General features: G+C 32.9%; 2 protein-coding genes across 5 annotated transcripts; one reads left to right on the plus strand and one right to left on the minus strand.

Annotated features, from left to right (window-relative positions):
• Positions 1–1,399: 1,399 nt before the first annotated feature.
• Positions 1,400–7,242, plus strand: LOC7454539 (uncharacterized). 4 transcript variants are annotated; one of them, XM_024582171.2, is made up of 12 exons: positions 1,400–1,688; positions 1,779–1,891; positions 2,138–2,167; positions 2,290–2,417; positions 2,524–2,703; positions 2,798–2,888; positions 2,986–3,093; positions 3,499–3,652; positions 5,136–5,225; positions 5,359–5,414; positions 6,091–6,148; positions 6,843–7,242. In XM_024582171.2, exons 1-12 carry the CDS (start codon positions 1,607–1,609, stop codon positions 7,052–7,054), a joined length of 1,302 nt encoding a protein of 433 aa, XP_024437939.2. In that variant the 5' UTR covers positions 1,400–1,606; the 3' UTR covers positions 7,055–7,242. The 4 variants fall into 4 exon arrangements, with proteins under 4 accessions (XP_024437939.2, XP_024437940.2, XP_024437941.2 ...); XM_024582172.2 differs by having other exon boundaries at positions 1,402–1,688; positions 2,801–2,888; XM_024582173.2 differs by having other exon boundaries at positions 1,404–1,688; positions 2,798–2,864.
• Positions 7,243–7,988: 746 nt separating this feature from the next.
• On the minus strand, positions 7,989–9,692 carry LOC127904063 (mitochondrial pyruvate carrier 1). The gene is made up of 5 exons (XM_052445740.1): positions 9,526–9,692; positions 8,987–9,111; positions 8,807–8,861; positions 8,591–8,726; positions 7,989–8,180 (listed from the first exon to the last, which is right to left on the minus strand). Exons 2-5 carry the CDS (start codon positions 9,080–9,082, stop codon positions 8,138–8,140), a joined length of 330 nt encoding a protein of 109 aa, XP_052301700.1. The 5' UTR covers positions 9,083–9,111; positions 9,526–9,692; the 3' UTR covers positions 7,989–8,137.
• Between the last annotated feature and the right edge of the window lie 6,046 nt (positions 9,693–15,738).

Raw genomic sequence — 15,738 nt, forward strand, 5'->3', positions numbered from 1 at the left:
TAAAGGTCAAGATGTTGAGGATTGCATTACATGCAGAGAAGCTGTTGATGGGGGATTTTCATGTCGAAGTGCCTGAATCTGGTGAGAAAGAAAAGAAATAATGTAGCCTGGCATAAGCTCCTTTGGGGACCATTGCATGTTCCCAGATGTAGCTGTATTGCTTGGCTCTGTTTCTTGAACAGGTTATTTCCCCAAATCAAGACAGCTGAAACGGGGAAGGAATATAGACACAACTTGCTCTCTATTTCAACAAGCTCCAGAAGATAGGGATCACTTATTCTTCTCTTGTAGTTTCACCAAGAAAATATGGCAGTGTATTTTAAAGAAAAGTGGAATTTGCAGGCTGGCGATCGGCAGGAAGAGTTGGATTGTGCCATTTCTTTTCTACAGAAGAAATGCATTCTTTCTGTCCTGCTAAGAATTCTCCGGTGCTCCTGCGTTTATCAAATTTGGAAAGAAAGGAACATGAGAGCGCATGGTTTTGATGGGACTGTTGCCAGTGTCATTGTGAATAGAATTGAATTTCCAGCTTTGATAAGCTTAGACTTTACAAAACAAAAATCTACAGGAAGCTATCGTAAATCTCAAATATGATGGCTCTATGCAAGAGCTGGAACTTTCAGTAGCTTGCTTTTGATCGTATTGAGGTGTTTGTATATCCTTCAGTAATTTGTTTTTTTTTGTTGTATTGTGGAGTTTGTATATCGTACAAACCTTGTAAGCAATCTGCTTTGGTTGGTTATAATTAATGAAAATTCATTCATTAAAAAAAAATTCCACTTATCCATTCTTTGATTAAGTTTTTCAACATATAGCTACAATTTTAATTAGTTTTTTTCGGAACTAGACATGATGGGGCTCGTGTAACTAGTAATATTATGTTTTAAATATATATTTTTTTATGTATGAATTAAAAATTTAATTATAAATATGATTTATAAAATTTTATGTTATTGTAGTTTATTCTACTATTTTAAAACTCGATTTGAGCCTACCTGATGAGTTGAGTCATGGCTTAAGCGACAAGGGGATTAGGCCGGACAACAAAATTAGAAGGAGAATTAATATTGTTTGACTTAGTTAAAATTTCAGATTGACCCACAAGTTATAATTTGTTAGTTTTTTTTTTAAATGATATCATTTTAATGTTTTTATAAAATAAAAAAAATTAAGTTGACTTAAATTAAATTAAACCAACCTACCTAACTTGTGAATTGATATTTATTCCTGCTAAACCTTGAATCTGGTTTAAAAACTATAGTTTATTTATGAAAGTTTATTAATTTTATGTTATAATTTTTTAGAATGTGAATATTTGTGATTTTTAATGATAAATGTTTTACAAGGAAGTAGGAACAACCTTAGTATTCTAGATTGGAGGCGGTACACACAAAAGTCATCCCGTTCGGATTCATCGCCATACGATGACAACAAATCAACATGAAAATTAAGGGACTGATTTGAACGTTAAGGAAAGTAAAGGGGTACTAAAACCAAAATATTCAGACAAAACAAGAACCAGGGGTTTAGGGTTTTGTATCCTCTGTATCTCCCTCTCTCCCTGTCTCTGTTTTTATTGACAAGTGAAACTGAATATTGCAAAACAATGCCGCGAACTACGACACTAGAGTGCCCAGGTTGCCCTCCACTTCGAGCTCTAACTTTTGATTCTCTGGGTCTTATCAAAGGTAAATACATTACCAATTCTCTTTAACAACCCAATGAAGCAAATCGCTGTTTGCGTTTCTTATTGTTTTGATATTTGGTTTTGATTGTAGTGATTGAGTCTCGTGGTGAAAGAGGAACACCTCAGGTTGTAGAGAGATGGGGTGATCCTGTTTCCTCCAAATGCGTGCTTGCTGCTTCCTTTGATGACCGTAAAAAAGACCCTGTATGTGTTGCTCTTCCTTTCTTTCTTTCTCTATTACTTTTTTGAGCTGAAACTTGTAAATCTATGCCATTTTCTATGTTTTGATTTCTGGGTTTTTCTTTTCTTTTTCTTTTTTTGCGGAGTTAATGTGTCATAGACTCATAGCCATGCTTGTAGTACATGTGTGGTGGACATACTGATGTTGCATGCATTTATTAAACGTGGTATAAAAACTGCCTTACTAGGGTGTAATTTTGTTTCTTGCAGTTATTGGCTGTTGCAAGAAGAAATAGAGAGGTAAGTTAATTGTATTACATTCTGAATGTTGACGATGGAGTGCAGTTTAGTTTTTGGTTCTTGATGGTAGTTCTGGTGTCACTTGAGCGTTGCTTAGTTATGCTATAGTTAATGTAATACAGGTTGAAGTAGTCAACCCGCTTAATGGGGAGATTCATGTCGTGTTTTCTAATGTTGGTGAGGATGGTGTTCAACCTGAAGATGATGCTATTTCTGGTTTGCATTTATTCAGGAGAGAGAGGTCATCTGGGTAAGCTCTACCGTTTCTTTTTTCAGAGTAATAATTTGAAGTTTATGGTTATTTCTACTTATGACTACCAGCAGTTACTGAGCTTCGTTGTGTTGGTTATGTGCAGGTCATGTACTTTGCTTACATGTACATCAAAAGGAAATGCAAGCGTGAGGTCTATTGGGGTTGATAAATTGACTGCTGATAGTGCCAGTATTAGTGTAACAAAGACATGGAAAGTTTGTGGTTCTGGTAATGTCTTATGTTCTAAAGTGGATGGAAGTGAAAACTATGCGGTGTTTGGAGGGTGAGTACACCCATCTGTGTGACCATACCATATAGGATTTAGACTTGGAAACTTATGTTCATTAGTGGCATGATGGCTTTTTTGTTTTCCAAAGCAGGAAAGGTGTTGAAGTTAATCTATGGGACCTTGAGAATTCTACTAAAATTTGGACTGCCAAACCCGTGAGCCATATTAGTATATTACTAGTTAACTATTCTAAATCAAGATGAAAAAATATTTTTCTATTTACAAGTAATTTTTTACTTGGCCTTAGGTCAATTTCATTGTTTTTGCTTTGTGCAGCCTCCTAAAAATAGCCTTGGGATATTTACCCCGACTTGGTTTACATGCACGACATTCCTGAGTAATGATGATCACCATAAATTTGTGGCTGGCACCAATAGTCATCAGGTAATCCTTCCATAGAAAATACTCTCATGGGAAAATTTATTGCAGCATGGAAGAGTTTGTAGTTAAGTATTTTATCTAGATATCCACAATGCACACCTAGTAGCTGCTCCAGGAAAATGCTTGCTTCTAAAATAGTCAATACCCATCCTTTCTTTCGTTTGCAACTTTGCATGCTTATGTGGAACCAATGTTGGTTGTTGGCTGTGATTACTGCAAAAACTGGTGATATAGTTAGAAATGGAGTGGTTTAGAGATAACTTTCCATGAATTGATAGTTTCTGTTTTTCCAGAATCATATGATGTGGAATTGCAGTCGCACGTAATCACAGGCATTTGCTAACAGCTGAAGAGGTTTCCAGATGGCCTTAAATTTATATAACTTGATAATTGCTGTTTACCTAACAGGTCCATTTGTATGATATTTCTGCTCAGCGCAGACCTGTTCTATCATTTGATTTCAGAGAGACTGCTATTAAGGCCGTTACTGAAGATCAAGATGGCCATACTATATATATAGGAAATGGATCCGGTGACCTTGCTTCATTCGACATGCGAACTGGTACATGCATCTATTTTGACTAGAATATGCAATCAATACTTTACACTCTAATTCCTGTTTAATTTTGTTCTGCATTCTGCATGTGATTGTAATATAAAAAATTCACTTGAGTAGGTATTAACTCTTTTAAGATTATCCTATAGTTTCTTGTGAATGGACCAAATTTCTGTTCAGATGAAATATGTACTTTGTTTACTGGTGGCAATGATTTTTTGGTGTAGTCCAGTTTTTGAATTTGTAAGTCAAGGATCTAAATAGGAGGTTGGCATTTCAATAAGGGCTGTGATTCAAATAATTTGATCTGACTTAGCAACAAAGTGAGTAAGGCCTTTGCAATGGACTGTGTTTGCCTGACCTTAAGCTTTGCAATGTGTCTGTGTTGGAGTCAGTGGCCTGAAGTAGGCTTAGAGAGATAAATTTACAATTATCTTTTAGTGTGATAAATTTACAATTATTTTTTTGCCTTGTCCCATCCTTTTTAATTCTATGAAACACATATGGATCAAATGGTCAGAGGATAAGTATATAAGTTAAGATTTAGAATCTGACTTGCCCTTTCCAGCGTTGTGGAAATTATTTTTGAACTGAGCAGTGTGGAAATTATGGTATTTAATGGAGTTATTTTTTAGTGATATGTTAGCTGGGAATATTTTCTTTATTGAACTCATACATAACTTGGCATTTCCTCATGAAATGTGGAAATCTGACTCCAGACACTATGTAGTTCATACAAACTGGCATTATTTAATTCAAGTTTCTGCTGCATATAGCAAGAGAATTTTCTGTTAGGTTAATATTTAAGCTTCTTATGTGTTGGTTCCATCTGTTTGTTTGGAGGGTTTTACAGCTGTCTTTACCATGTTTGCTAGCATAAAAATCACACATAAGGAGGATACATAATCATGCTTAGATCTATAGTTGATGATTTTGTACAGATATTTTATTTAGTTTCAAAAATGAGGAACTTCTGAATGAATACCATAATATGGTTCTTTTATATAATTATTCTTAATATAATCTGAAAAGTATCAGTGGAATTCCATCTTAGACCAGTTTGCTCAGCACCTTCAAATGGCTTCCCAATGTATCATAATCAAATCAAGCAGTCTTGAACCATTTTATGAGTTATATATCACACTATTTTTGGCTATTGACTAGTTAGGAACCGGACTAACCCAGGAGCATGCAGGTCCTCCATCCTGTATACAGCAGTCAAATGATTAGGCTGTTTCAATTTATTATTTTAGTATGGTCACTTGTCTTCTTATGGCTGAAATCCACTAATCAGATCATCTTATTCTCTGTTTTGATACATCTGTATACAATGTTAACTATTTAGTAGTTGTGAATTGGGCTAAATTTTGTTGCTTGGCAATCCAATATCAGTGCCTACCTGCTGCTCCTGTCCTTGATTATTTTTTCTTCTGAATGTTCTCTTCTTCCCTATGATTCTTTTAACATTGGATCTATCTTTTTCTTCCAGGAAAGCTGTTAGGATGTTTTATAGGGAAGTGTTCTGGAAGTATTAGATCCATTGCCAGGCACCCAGAGCTCCCTGTGATAGCATCATGCGGTGAGTATATAGAACAATTTTGCTTTATCTTTGTCAGACATATATTTGACTTGGTTCTCTGTGCCATTAAATTAGCAGCTTCCTAGTTCTGGGGCCAAAATGTTTTCTTGACTTATTGCTTTCTTTTTCTTAGGTTTGGATAGCTATTTGCGGCTGTGGGATATAAAGACTCGTCAACTTCTTTCAGCGGTATTTTCCTGGACTTCATTTCTGTGAAGATATCGAGTCTAATATACTTTACACCTCTTTATTTATTTATTTCCTTTTTTCAACTTGGAATGACATTATATTAGACTTAATGCTGTTTTTTTCAATTCCTTCTTATCTCAGTGTTGTTCCTAATGTTGGAACTACAGAAGTTGGAAATATTCCAATGACACTGAGGATAAGAGTGTTGCTTACGGCTTAATTTGTTATAAGTACTTGATTTATTACTGATTAATATTGCTGTAGTTATGCAATATTATCTTTTTCAATACCTCACTGGGAATCAGGGTACATTTTTTCAACCTAATAACTTACAATACATGAATGCTCTAATTGGAGTTGACTTGTCAGTTTTTCATGTCTCTTTAACATTTTATCAACTGACATGATGTCATCACAACTACTGTTAGTTGATTGAATGTTCTATAAAGTGAGTTTCATTAGATGAAAGTTGAAACTCCCATGTATACAGTGCTGAAATAATGGTTTGGGGTATTTGGTTCAAAAATCAATCCTGCCAGTGTAAGATTGCGTGTGGTGCTGTCATAAGTTTTGATGTCTGGGTGGAGGTTTATTTTTGAATGAGCATGTGGGAATTATGATAATATTTATTTTTGATATTCCAGTCATTTAATCAAACTATAATTATGTGGTGCAGGTTTTCTTGAAGCAGCACCTTACAAATGTTGTTTTTGATTCAAACTTTGTTGACAAAGGTTGGTTTTCCCTTTCTTTGCACAGCTTCGGGTAGTATTTTTTTTATGCCACCCCATAGTACTTGAATATCAAGACCCTCGGTAAACTTGAGTGTTTGGACAAAAACTTGTCTGGATGGTAACTGTGATAAGGGATAAATTATTGGCCCAAAATAACTAAATGTGTTGATGGCATTCATTTTCTTCCAGCAGTTTTAGGTTTTCACGTATGGTGCTAGTCGAAATTCTTTATGAATCCGATGGATGAGTGCGATGCATAAAAAAAAAAACAAGAGAGCCTATGTTGCTTGTTCAGTGGCTTCAATTTAATGATTTCTAATAATTGATGTTGCTCTGCAAAAGAATGAAGGTAATAATTGTCAAGGCTTTCTTGGGAATGCCATTAAGATGAGCTTCTTGATACTCGAGAGAGTCTCTAGGAATATGATAGGCTTTTTCACGATGGTCATTTGGGACCCTTGGTGCTAAGAGATCACAGTTCTCCCTTGGAGACGATGGATGGATACTTGAAACGAGTATGCCGTTTAAACTAGATCGATCCCAACATCAGGCTAGAGCTTTGTCTTTCTAATAGTGCTATGATATGTTTTTCTTTATTGCCAAATGCTAACATCAGGTAAGAGCTTTGTCTGCATCAATGATTTTTCTTGTGTAGATTTTCTACTGATTATCGCCGTCCCTATTGTGCTTGCAGAAGTTGCAGCAACAGCACAGAATGCCAATGAGATCCAAACTACCGAGGTCCAAACTGAAGATGAGATGGGAACATTGCGTGTAAAAAGAAAGAAGGCATCTAAAGAAAAAAGGGAGAAAAAGAAGAAATCTGAAGAAAGTAAAGAAACCATCGTGTTAAAATCCAAGAAAAAGAGCCGGAAGCACAAAAGAGAGATTTGTGATGACTCCTGAGATTAGCATAAAGAGCTGGGATTTTATGTTTAGGGAATGTTTGAGATTGCAGTTGTGCTGTTTTTTTTATTTGTTTTAGCTTCAAATTAATAAAAAAAAAAATTGAATCTTTTTAATGTATTGATGTGAAAAATATAAATGCTTTTCTTTATAAAAAAAAAATTAATATACTTTTAAATAAAATAAAATCATTGTGATTCACATTCTCAACATGACACTTGAAAAAGACTGGCAGCAGCATATAGCAGGCTGCATGGCATCTCTCGAGTGAAATGGCAAAACAAAACCCTTGTAATCTTTGCTCAAGGCTTTTATAGTATGAATTCTCACTCATTATTCTTTACGTAGAGGATTCGTTATGATTAATTAATTTCTTTTTTTTTCCAAACCATTGCAGTTTGTATGATCTTTTCTCAAAAAAAAAAAATCTAAATAATATTTTTTATTTTTTAAAAATTATTTTTAACATTATCAACACATTAAAATAATCTAAAAATATTAAAAAAATATTAATTCGAAATAAAATAAAAATTAAATAAAAATTAAATTTTTTAAAAAACATTTTTAAAAAATAAAATCCGCTGCTAAAGGGTAATATCTTGAGCAAAGTGCTTCATCGGCAGGAATCGATCATGGCTGGTTCCGGGATAAGAGTTACACTATTTCCATAGTGAATAAACGATGAAACAAAAACAGGCAAGGGGTAGAACCCAATAGGTCCAAGAATATATTGCTCCACCGGAGATATCACCGGTTTAAAATCTTTCAAAATGTTCAATTGCTGGAACTACATAGATCCAGTGTGAGATAACCTTGCTAATTAACGGTTTAGCACTTGTAAATGATTTATGACCGTGATTTTATTATCCCTCCCAACCAGTGCATCATAGACAACAGGACAAATCTGCACCACGGCTTGTGGGGTAAAAACCAATGAAGAGAAACAAGATGCTGCATTATTATACGTGTTGAGCTCAGATGAAATTTGATCCAACGGATTGTAAATAAGAAATTCCATGATTTTTCTGCAGAAATCACAATAAAAACAACTGGAAACGGGGCAGTAAAAGCACTTGCATCAAGTTACTGAGATTTAGCCTCCTCCTTTTTCTCCGGTGACAAGTACCTAAGAAAAGGAATAAAGAAACTTGACTAAGCAGATCAACGAACAACTGGCAGCAGAATATTCAAAGTCCTATTGCATCATCTGATGTTAATTTAAGAAAATCTTTTATTTAAATAAAAATACTGTCAACTGTTTGAAGGGATAATCAATGTCTGATGGACTAGCAAATGTCTTGGCTAATTATTAGAGACTTGGACACGGATTTTGAATCCACTTCTTGAGAAAAATGGTAAGGCCAGAAGAAAGGAAAAAACAATTTACTTTCCTAAATCTTCCAACAACATTCTTGAGAATAATGATGGAATAGTTTTCGTTTTTTCTAACATTATTCCAAGCAACCAGAACAGAGGAATACATATTGCAATTAAGAACAGATTAATTCAACACAAATCACAAGTGAAGTTACTCACCCCTGACCCCTTGCCCAACGAGAGAATTGATAGAGCTGCACAGTCTCGTTTGAAGCGTGGCATACTAGAAGTAGATAGTTACGAGGCTGTACCATCCATGCAAACCTCATGAACAATGCTGAATACACACACATAGCTGAAGCAACAATAACAAAGATCAGAACCTCAACCATCAGCACTAGAAATCAAACAAAATCAACATCAGAATTGTTTTACCTCCTGTCATATTTCCAGAAATCATTTCTGGAGGTTTTTTCATATCCACTAACCCCTGTTGAATAGATTAGATACGATCACAATAAGTCACAGAGCATGAAATTAAAATCATGCAGCAACACAGCATATAAAAAAGAAAATACATATAATCCAAACTGAAAATAAATTATTAGAACATACAGCAACAACGAAACCCCAGTTGGCAACAGGTCCCCAGAAGTGAGATGTCTTGGGACCAACAGGACTGTTCAAAAATGCTCTGAAGGTAGACGCCATTGCCAACAACTGAATCCTCTTGAATACCTCTGCAAAAATCGAACATAAAACGAATCCAGAGTCGGAGATAATTACACATGTTGTCAAGTCAAAATCAATCGGATAAAAAACCCAAATTCTACTCCCCTAAATAAAGTTAAAAATATCACCAAAATTACATAAAAATACAAGAGATTAAGAAAATACATATGTAACATAATTTTTCTTCGGGCTAATTCATGAATTCCACTTTAATACCTTAAATCAGATTGTCTTTTAATCTCAATATAAAATCATAATTTGGCATAAATCAGACAACAACCCATGATTAAGAAACATCATAAAACGAAATAACTAACAAACATCATCATACGCCGACAAATTGGAGATTAATCATTAATTAATTAATAAATAAATCTTATAAATGTATTTTAAATTATAAGAGTGAGCATTAAAAAGCGTACCAGAGAGACGATCGCCGAAGAAGATCGGAGAAAAAATCCGAGGGAGAGAGGGGGAGGGGTTTTGGGATTGGCGTTGAAGAGGAAAGAGGAGAATAATTGGGAGTTAAGTGAGGGATTGGAGGACTTGTCGTTCGTCAAGTTGCGTCCCTGTCACTTGATATCATTGCAGCTGACGTGTCTTTTTAAGTTGGGAAAAGATCGGTTGACAACATGTTGTAAATAAATAGTTCAGACAACATGTTGTTTTTAATAGTTCGGTTGAATCATGCTTCTAAAAAAAATTAAATTAATATTTTTTTAATTATTTTAATATATTAATGTTAATAATAAATTTTACAAAATAAAAAAAATATTATTTTAATATATTTCCAAGCAAAATAAAAATAATATTTATCATACTCTCAAATAAAAATTTGAAATTATAATAAAGGTTACTTTTCATAATGTTTTTTATTAAAAAAATATATTTTATTTTTCAAAATTCATTCTTCACATTAATATATTAAAATAATTTAAAAACACATAAAAATTTTAAAATATAAAAATTAGATAGCTTGTGGAACCTAATAAAAAATAGGTGATGAGCGGAAAATTTTGTAGAAAAGAGGAATTGGCAATAACGAAGACTTCCACAAAAATTCGGCATCATCAAAAATAATATTTGGGGTGTTGCATTGTATTAGAAGCAACTAGGTTTTTTACCGGTGGTATGTTAATTTTTTTTCAACCTTAAAAAAAATATAAAAATGCTAGGAAGTAATAAATTTGATATATATTACACAAGATATTTTTAAAATACTTAAATTGTGCTTATTTAATAAAAAAGAATTAAGAAGGTAGCACATTATATCGACCCAGATCAACCATGATTAATATTTTTAACTCGTGATCCAAGACATGAGATGGTAATAACCTCATGGAATCTATATCGAAACAAATTAAAAAGTCTAATTCTAATGAACCAAATATTAAAGGTTGAAAATGAAAAAAAAAGTCAATTAATTTTTTTTTGACAAAAGTGACTCGAATAAACCTATATTAATGGCCGATACTACGTCGTGGACTTAGATAACTTTTTCTGAACACAAAGAAGAAAAAAGTTAAGATAACACTAGAGTTTTCAAAGAAGCAAAAAAAATTGAGATTTTGGTCATTGAGTCTATTGGATTTAATAAGCTTGGTTAATTTAATAATATTAAAAATACAATCATAATTTAATGATATGAAAAATAAAGTGAACTCAGACAAATCTCCTAAACTGGGGTTAATCACCCAAATTTATGACCCATGAAATTCTAGACTTGGACTCGATTAAGAAGCTCGATTCCCAATTAAATTGATGTTGATGGATGAAATTGAAAAAATAATCATTAAAAAAAATTATCAAAAAAAAATAATAGCAATAAAAAAATAATGATCAGACCTAATAAGAAAAAAAATCAAGGAAAATGAAATTATAAAAAAAATTAAAATTAAAAATCATCTCAATTTAAAAAATATAACAATAAAAAAATTATTGACTGAATTTAAAAGATGAAAAAGTTAAAAAAAAGATGAAATTAAAAATAATTTTTAAATTAAAATTAAAAATTAAAATTAAAAAAACATGGACCGAAGGGAAAGCAAATTGAATGGCTGCCATAAAGTTTTTTTTTAGGGAAAACATGCAAATTAAAAACATGCACCACTTAAAAAGGTAGCTAGGAATCGCTGAAATGAATTGGAAAACACCTAAGAAGGTTATTTTTGGCCACTGTAAGTTGTTGCACGCACCGTCTAAAGATGGCATGGCAGCTCACATGCGCGCGCGCACACTAGCTACTTTATATATATATATATATATATATATATATATATATATATATATATATATATATATATTAAAATACTAAATTGCCATAAAATCCACCTAATAATACAACAAATGTGAAAGTAAAAAAAAGCAGCCAAAGCCCTGTTTTAAATATTTTAAATTTAAGGGTAACATGGTAATTTTATTGTGCTACAAAGTGCAATTCCAAAAAATCCTTTACAAGGCAGATGAATGAAGAGCGATATATGGACCTTCAATCCTGGTTCTTATCGCAAACCTGTTCCCAAGCTCCTATATGGGTGCCGCAAATCTCAGCGCATGGAATGCAACCTGCAATTCACAGGACATTTCCATCAAAAGAAAAGTGTGGCAGTTTTCGTGGTATTTATAATTTGGAAATTCTCTGTTACCTTGCATCGCAGCTTCTGCAGATCGAGTGGAAGATTCTTGGAAAGTTTGGAGTCTAATTCTTTTAGGATAAGCAGACTTTCTTCATTCAGATACATAAACCATTGAGAAAGTAAAAGAAAAGAAAATTTTCTCTCTACTGGGAGTCTGAAGAAGCGTTAGAAAACAACCTCAAAGGCATCCTGAGAGATGGTTCCTCTACCATCTTACAATTTCAGCTGTGGTAGATACAGATTCATGTTAAACTTGAAAATGCACAAAATCTCGGCATATATTCGAGCATAAACTTCTGATTCAGCCTTTTAAGCTCATAGCTGTTTCTAATGGGACCAAAATGCACAAACAATTAGCATCTATTCTAACAGAAACTTCTGGTTCAGCTTCTTAAAAATATAGCTGTTTCTAATTGGAAACTCAGCTATCATGATTTAATGCAATGATAAAAGACTGAGCATTTGTTAAGAAAAGAAAAGCGCACCAAGAGTTATACTCTGCCCTTAGCACTCTGCAAAACCTGGCACGGATCCAATTTGGTGAGACATCATAAGGAATTTGGTTTTCTATGGACTGCTTTGACATCAAATGTTCGGAGGGAAGGGATGATACAATTTGTACATCAGCTCGTAAAACTCTCTTGAAATGCTCAGCATTGAAAATCTCCGAGAATTCACCGAGATCTTGGAAAACATACAGGATCATAGGAAAACTCAAACATTTTTTATTCGTAAGAGTTCATTCCATTGACAGACATAACTGGCAGGCCTAGAACTTAATACCCAAATAGCTCTGATAGTCATTAATTGTTACAGATTCCAAATCATCATTTATCACAGAAATACATTCACAGGGATATAGAGATTCTTTTGAAGAAAAGAAAACACAGCCCAGATACTTGATTTTTGATAGAATTACATAAAAAAGTGCTCCAGTGAAAAACTTCAAGAAATAACAGTCACATAATCAACAAAGAAAGCAGGTGATCATCGATTTCTCATTAAAGTCAGAAATTATCAACGTCCCAAGGACCTATATAACACAGAGAAATCTTGAACATTCTTTAAAGTTACCTCTCATCACCCCAAATTGGATTAACCTTCAAAACGGGCGCAACCAAAGCTGCTTCAAGATTTCTTGCAATAACAACAGCATAAACAATCTGATTCCTCCGATGGTTCAGTCCCCCTGAGGCTACCACCACCAAGAACAACCTCCTCTCCTTCGCAATTCTCGCAGATGCCTTTCGATACTTGAGACTAAAATGCAAGTATGGCTTGTACCCTTCTCCATCTGGTTGCCCCCAGAAACCTCTCTCCTCTTTTGACACATTGCCAGTAACTGGCAGCAGTGGTAATGGCGCCATTAAACTCTTTGCCATTCTTGGCTCGTCCTCCACATTCTTGGGAACAAAAGAAGGAAGGGTGATCTAAAGCATTGATGAAATGGACATAGAAGGGAATGAAAGTGAATCTTGAGAAATGGGTGTGAAGCAAAAAATGGAAACTCCTAAGAGAGTGAAGGAAACAAGAAGTGAAATTAAGCATAGAATTGGTGGTGCTAAGAGTCTGTTATAGTTTCTTGGGTCTTTTTTAGGAGAGAAAAGAATAGGAGTGAATGGAGAGGCAGATAGCGAGTGATAAACTGGTGATGGGGTCAATGTACAGAATGGATTCCTGATGTTTCTTGATTTCCCCGTTCAAGCTTTAATTTTCTTGTGTTTCTTTGCAACTTGGAATTTTTCTTCTTTGTGTGAGTTATTTCTTTGATTCTTGAATCAGACACTGGCGAGGGAAAACTGAGGTGAGAAGACTAAGATGCCTCCTGTTTATTGTGGGATTGAGGATACCAGGAAAGGGTCTTTTGGGCATTCTATTATTGGGTGGTTAGATTCAGTTGATTTTCGCGGGCAAATTAGGGCTACAGCAGTAGAGTCTATTAGATTTTTTTACACGCAGCCGAAACACTTTAAAAAAAAAACTTAAATGATTACACGTTCAACGATTTTTTTTAAAATGATAATATTTCATATTTTTTCGGGTCAATCATAATTAATTGAGAAACTCATGTTAATTTTTTAAATTTGGATTAATATTTCAAAATTATTACTCGGGAAATCTCATACTCGGGGTTAATCAAGAAGATCAATTTCCAATTAATTTAATGTTGAAGGATAAAATTAAAAACAATAATCAATCTAAAAAAACTTGTCAGAGCATAAAAATAGCAATAAAAAAATAAAGATCAAATTTGATAGGAAAAAAATAAAAGAGAATGAAATCACAAAAAGAAATTAATTTTATAAATCACAAGAAAAAAATAGCAATAAAAAAACAAGAATCAAATTTGAAAGATAAAAAAAATTAAAAATAATTTCCAGTTTGAAATAATGTTTTCAAATAAAAAAACTGTAATTAAGCTAGCAAGGAATGAATTTATTAGAAAAAAAAAAAATTGAAGGGCTGATGTAATTTTTTCAAGAAAATAACATGAAAATTGAGGCGAAAAAGATTTAAAAAATAAAAATAATCAATCACTAAACCAAATGAAATTACCATGCATATGCCATTTAGGATGAAAATGGATGTCATGAAGAATCAAATGATGCAGCGATAGCACACTTCGACCACTAGAGTTTGCCTAAAGACAATAGACATTGTTTTTCTTTTATATTTTATTTTGAAAAAGACAAAAGTTCCCTCAAGATTAAATGATAAACAAAAAAAAAACATTTTAAAATTACTTATAAGACCTTAAAGTCAAAGTTAATAATTTTTTATGATAAGAACAATATCACATTGTTTATAGTTTTTTTTTTTAACTTTTAAGCCAATATAATAATTTTACTGTTATAAAAATTAGAAATTACAATGCTTCCCTCGAATAAATAAAGAATGATAATTTAACCTCTTGAAAAGATCTTTTTACCCTTTAAATCTAATTCATCTGATTTTTTTTAATTAAGGGAAAAACTATAATTTTATTGTTATAATTCACAGGAAACATGACATATCTATGATGTTTTTCCCCCATATTTCAGGTTTTGTAATAAAAGAAGCTAAATACGAATAGGAAGCCCAACTGCTTGTCAATTCCTCCAAGCTGTGCATATGTGACGGTTGCTAAGTCTATAGTTCATACTCGTTTTGAACCTGATTCTTTTTTTTTTTTCAATAATTAGGTTATATAACATGGATAATTCTCTTCTTCATTCCACTTATTTTCCATACTGAATAGATTATTAAATATATTTAAGATACGGTATCGTTTCATTATTACTTTTGATGAAGGGTAGTGGAAAAATAGGTGCTGTAATTACAAAATATAGGCTATGTATTTTACTATAGCAATCCATATTCATCATGAGTTTTTTTTTTTTTTTCAATTGCAGTCTTCTATACACAAATTAAAGATAAATTTCTTTAAAATAATTTAAAAAAAATATTAAAAGAGAACTAAAGTTAAAATAAAGAGAAAAATACAGGTAAAATAGATGGTGGCCTTGCAATTGTTTGTAAAGTTTATTTTAGACCCCCATCTTTTTAAGTTACTAGGTTAATCGGTCCTTATAATTTTTAAAAATTATATTTTAATACCAAACTTTATTATCCTCTCTTTCTAATCCTTTTTTGTGTGGAAGAGAAAGAGTGAATCGCTGGATTCCAGATTAGAGAGATAAAGTTGTCATTGAGAAAGATTTTGGAGGCCAAAACAAATGATTTTGTGTCAAATAGTTTTATATGACGAGGAGAGTTGAGATTATATTTTTATGTTTTACCTTGAAAATGCCTACAAGAATATATCTAAGCTCTAGAAAATTTTGGTTTCGGAGAGGTTTTTTGTGCTTGGAGGCCATTGATTGATTTAATATGGTTCCTTAGGTGTTTACTATGAGTTTTGGGTCATCACGAGTTAAAAATAAATTTTTGAGTAAAAAACAACCATTGTTTTTCTAGCCACTGGCTGGTGAATATGACGTCCACCCCATAAACTAAAAA

Source organism: Populus trichocarpa, chromosome 12 (genome assembly GCF_000002775.5).
Source record: "Populus trichocarpa isolate Nisqually-1 chromosome 12, P.trichocarpa_v4.1, whole genome shotgun sequence".
Classification (NCBI taxonomy): Eukaryota; Viridiplantae; Streptophyta; class Magnoliopsida; order Malpighiales; family Salicaceae; genus Populus; species Populus trichocarpa.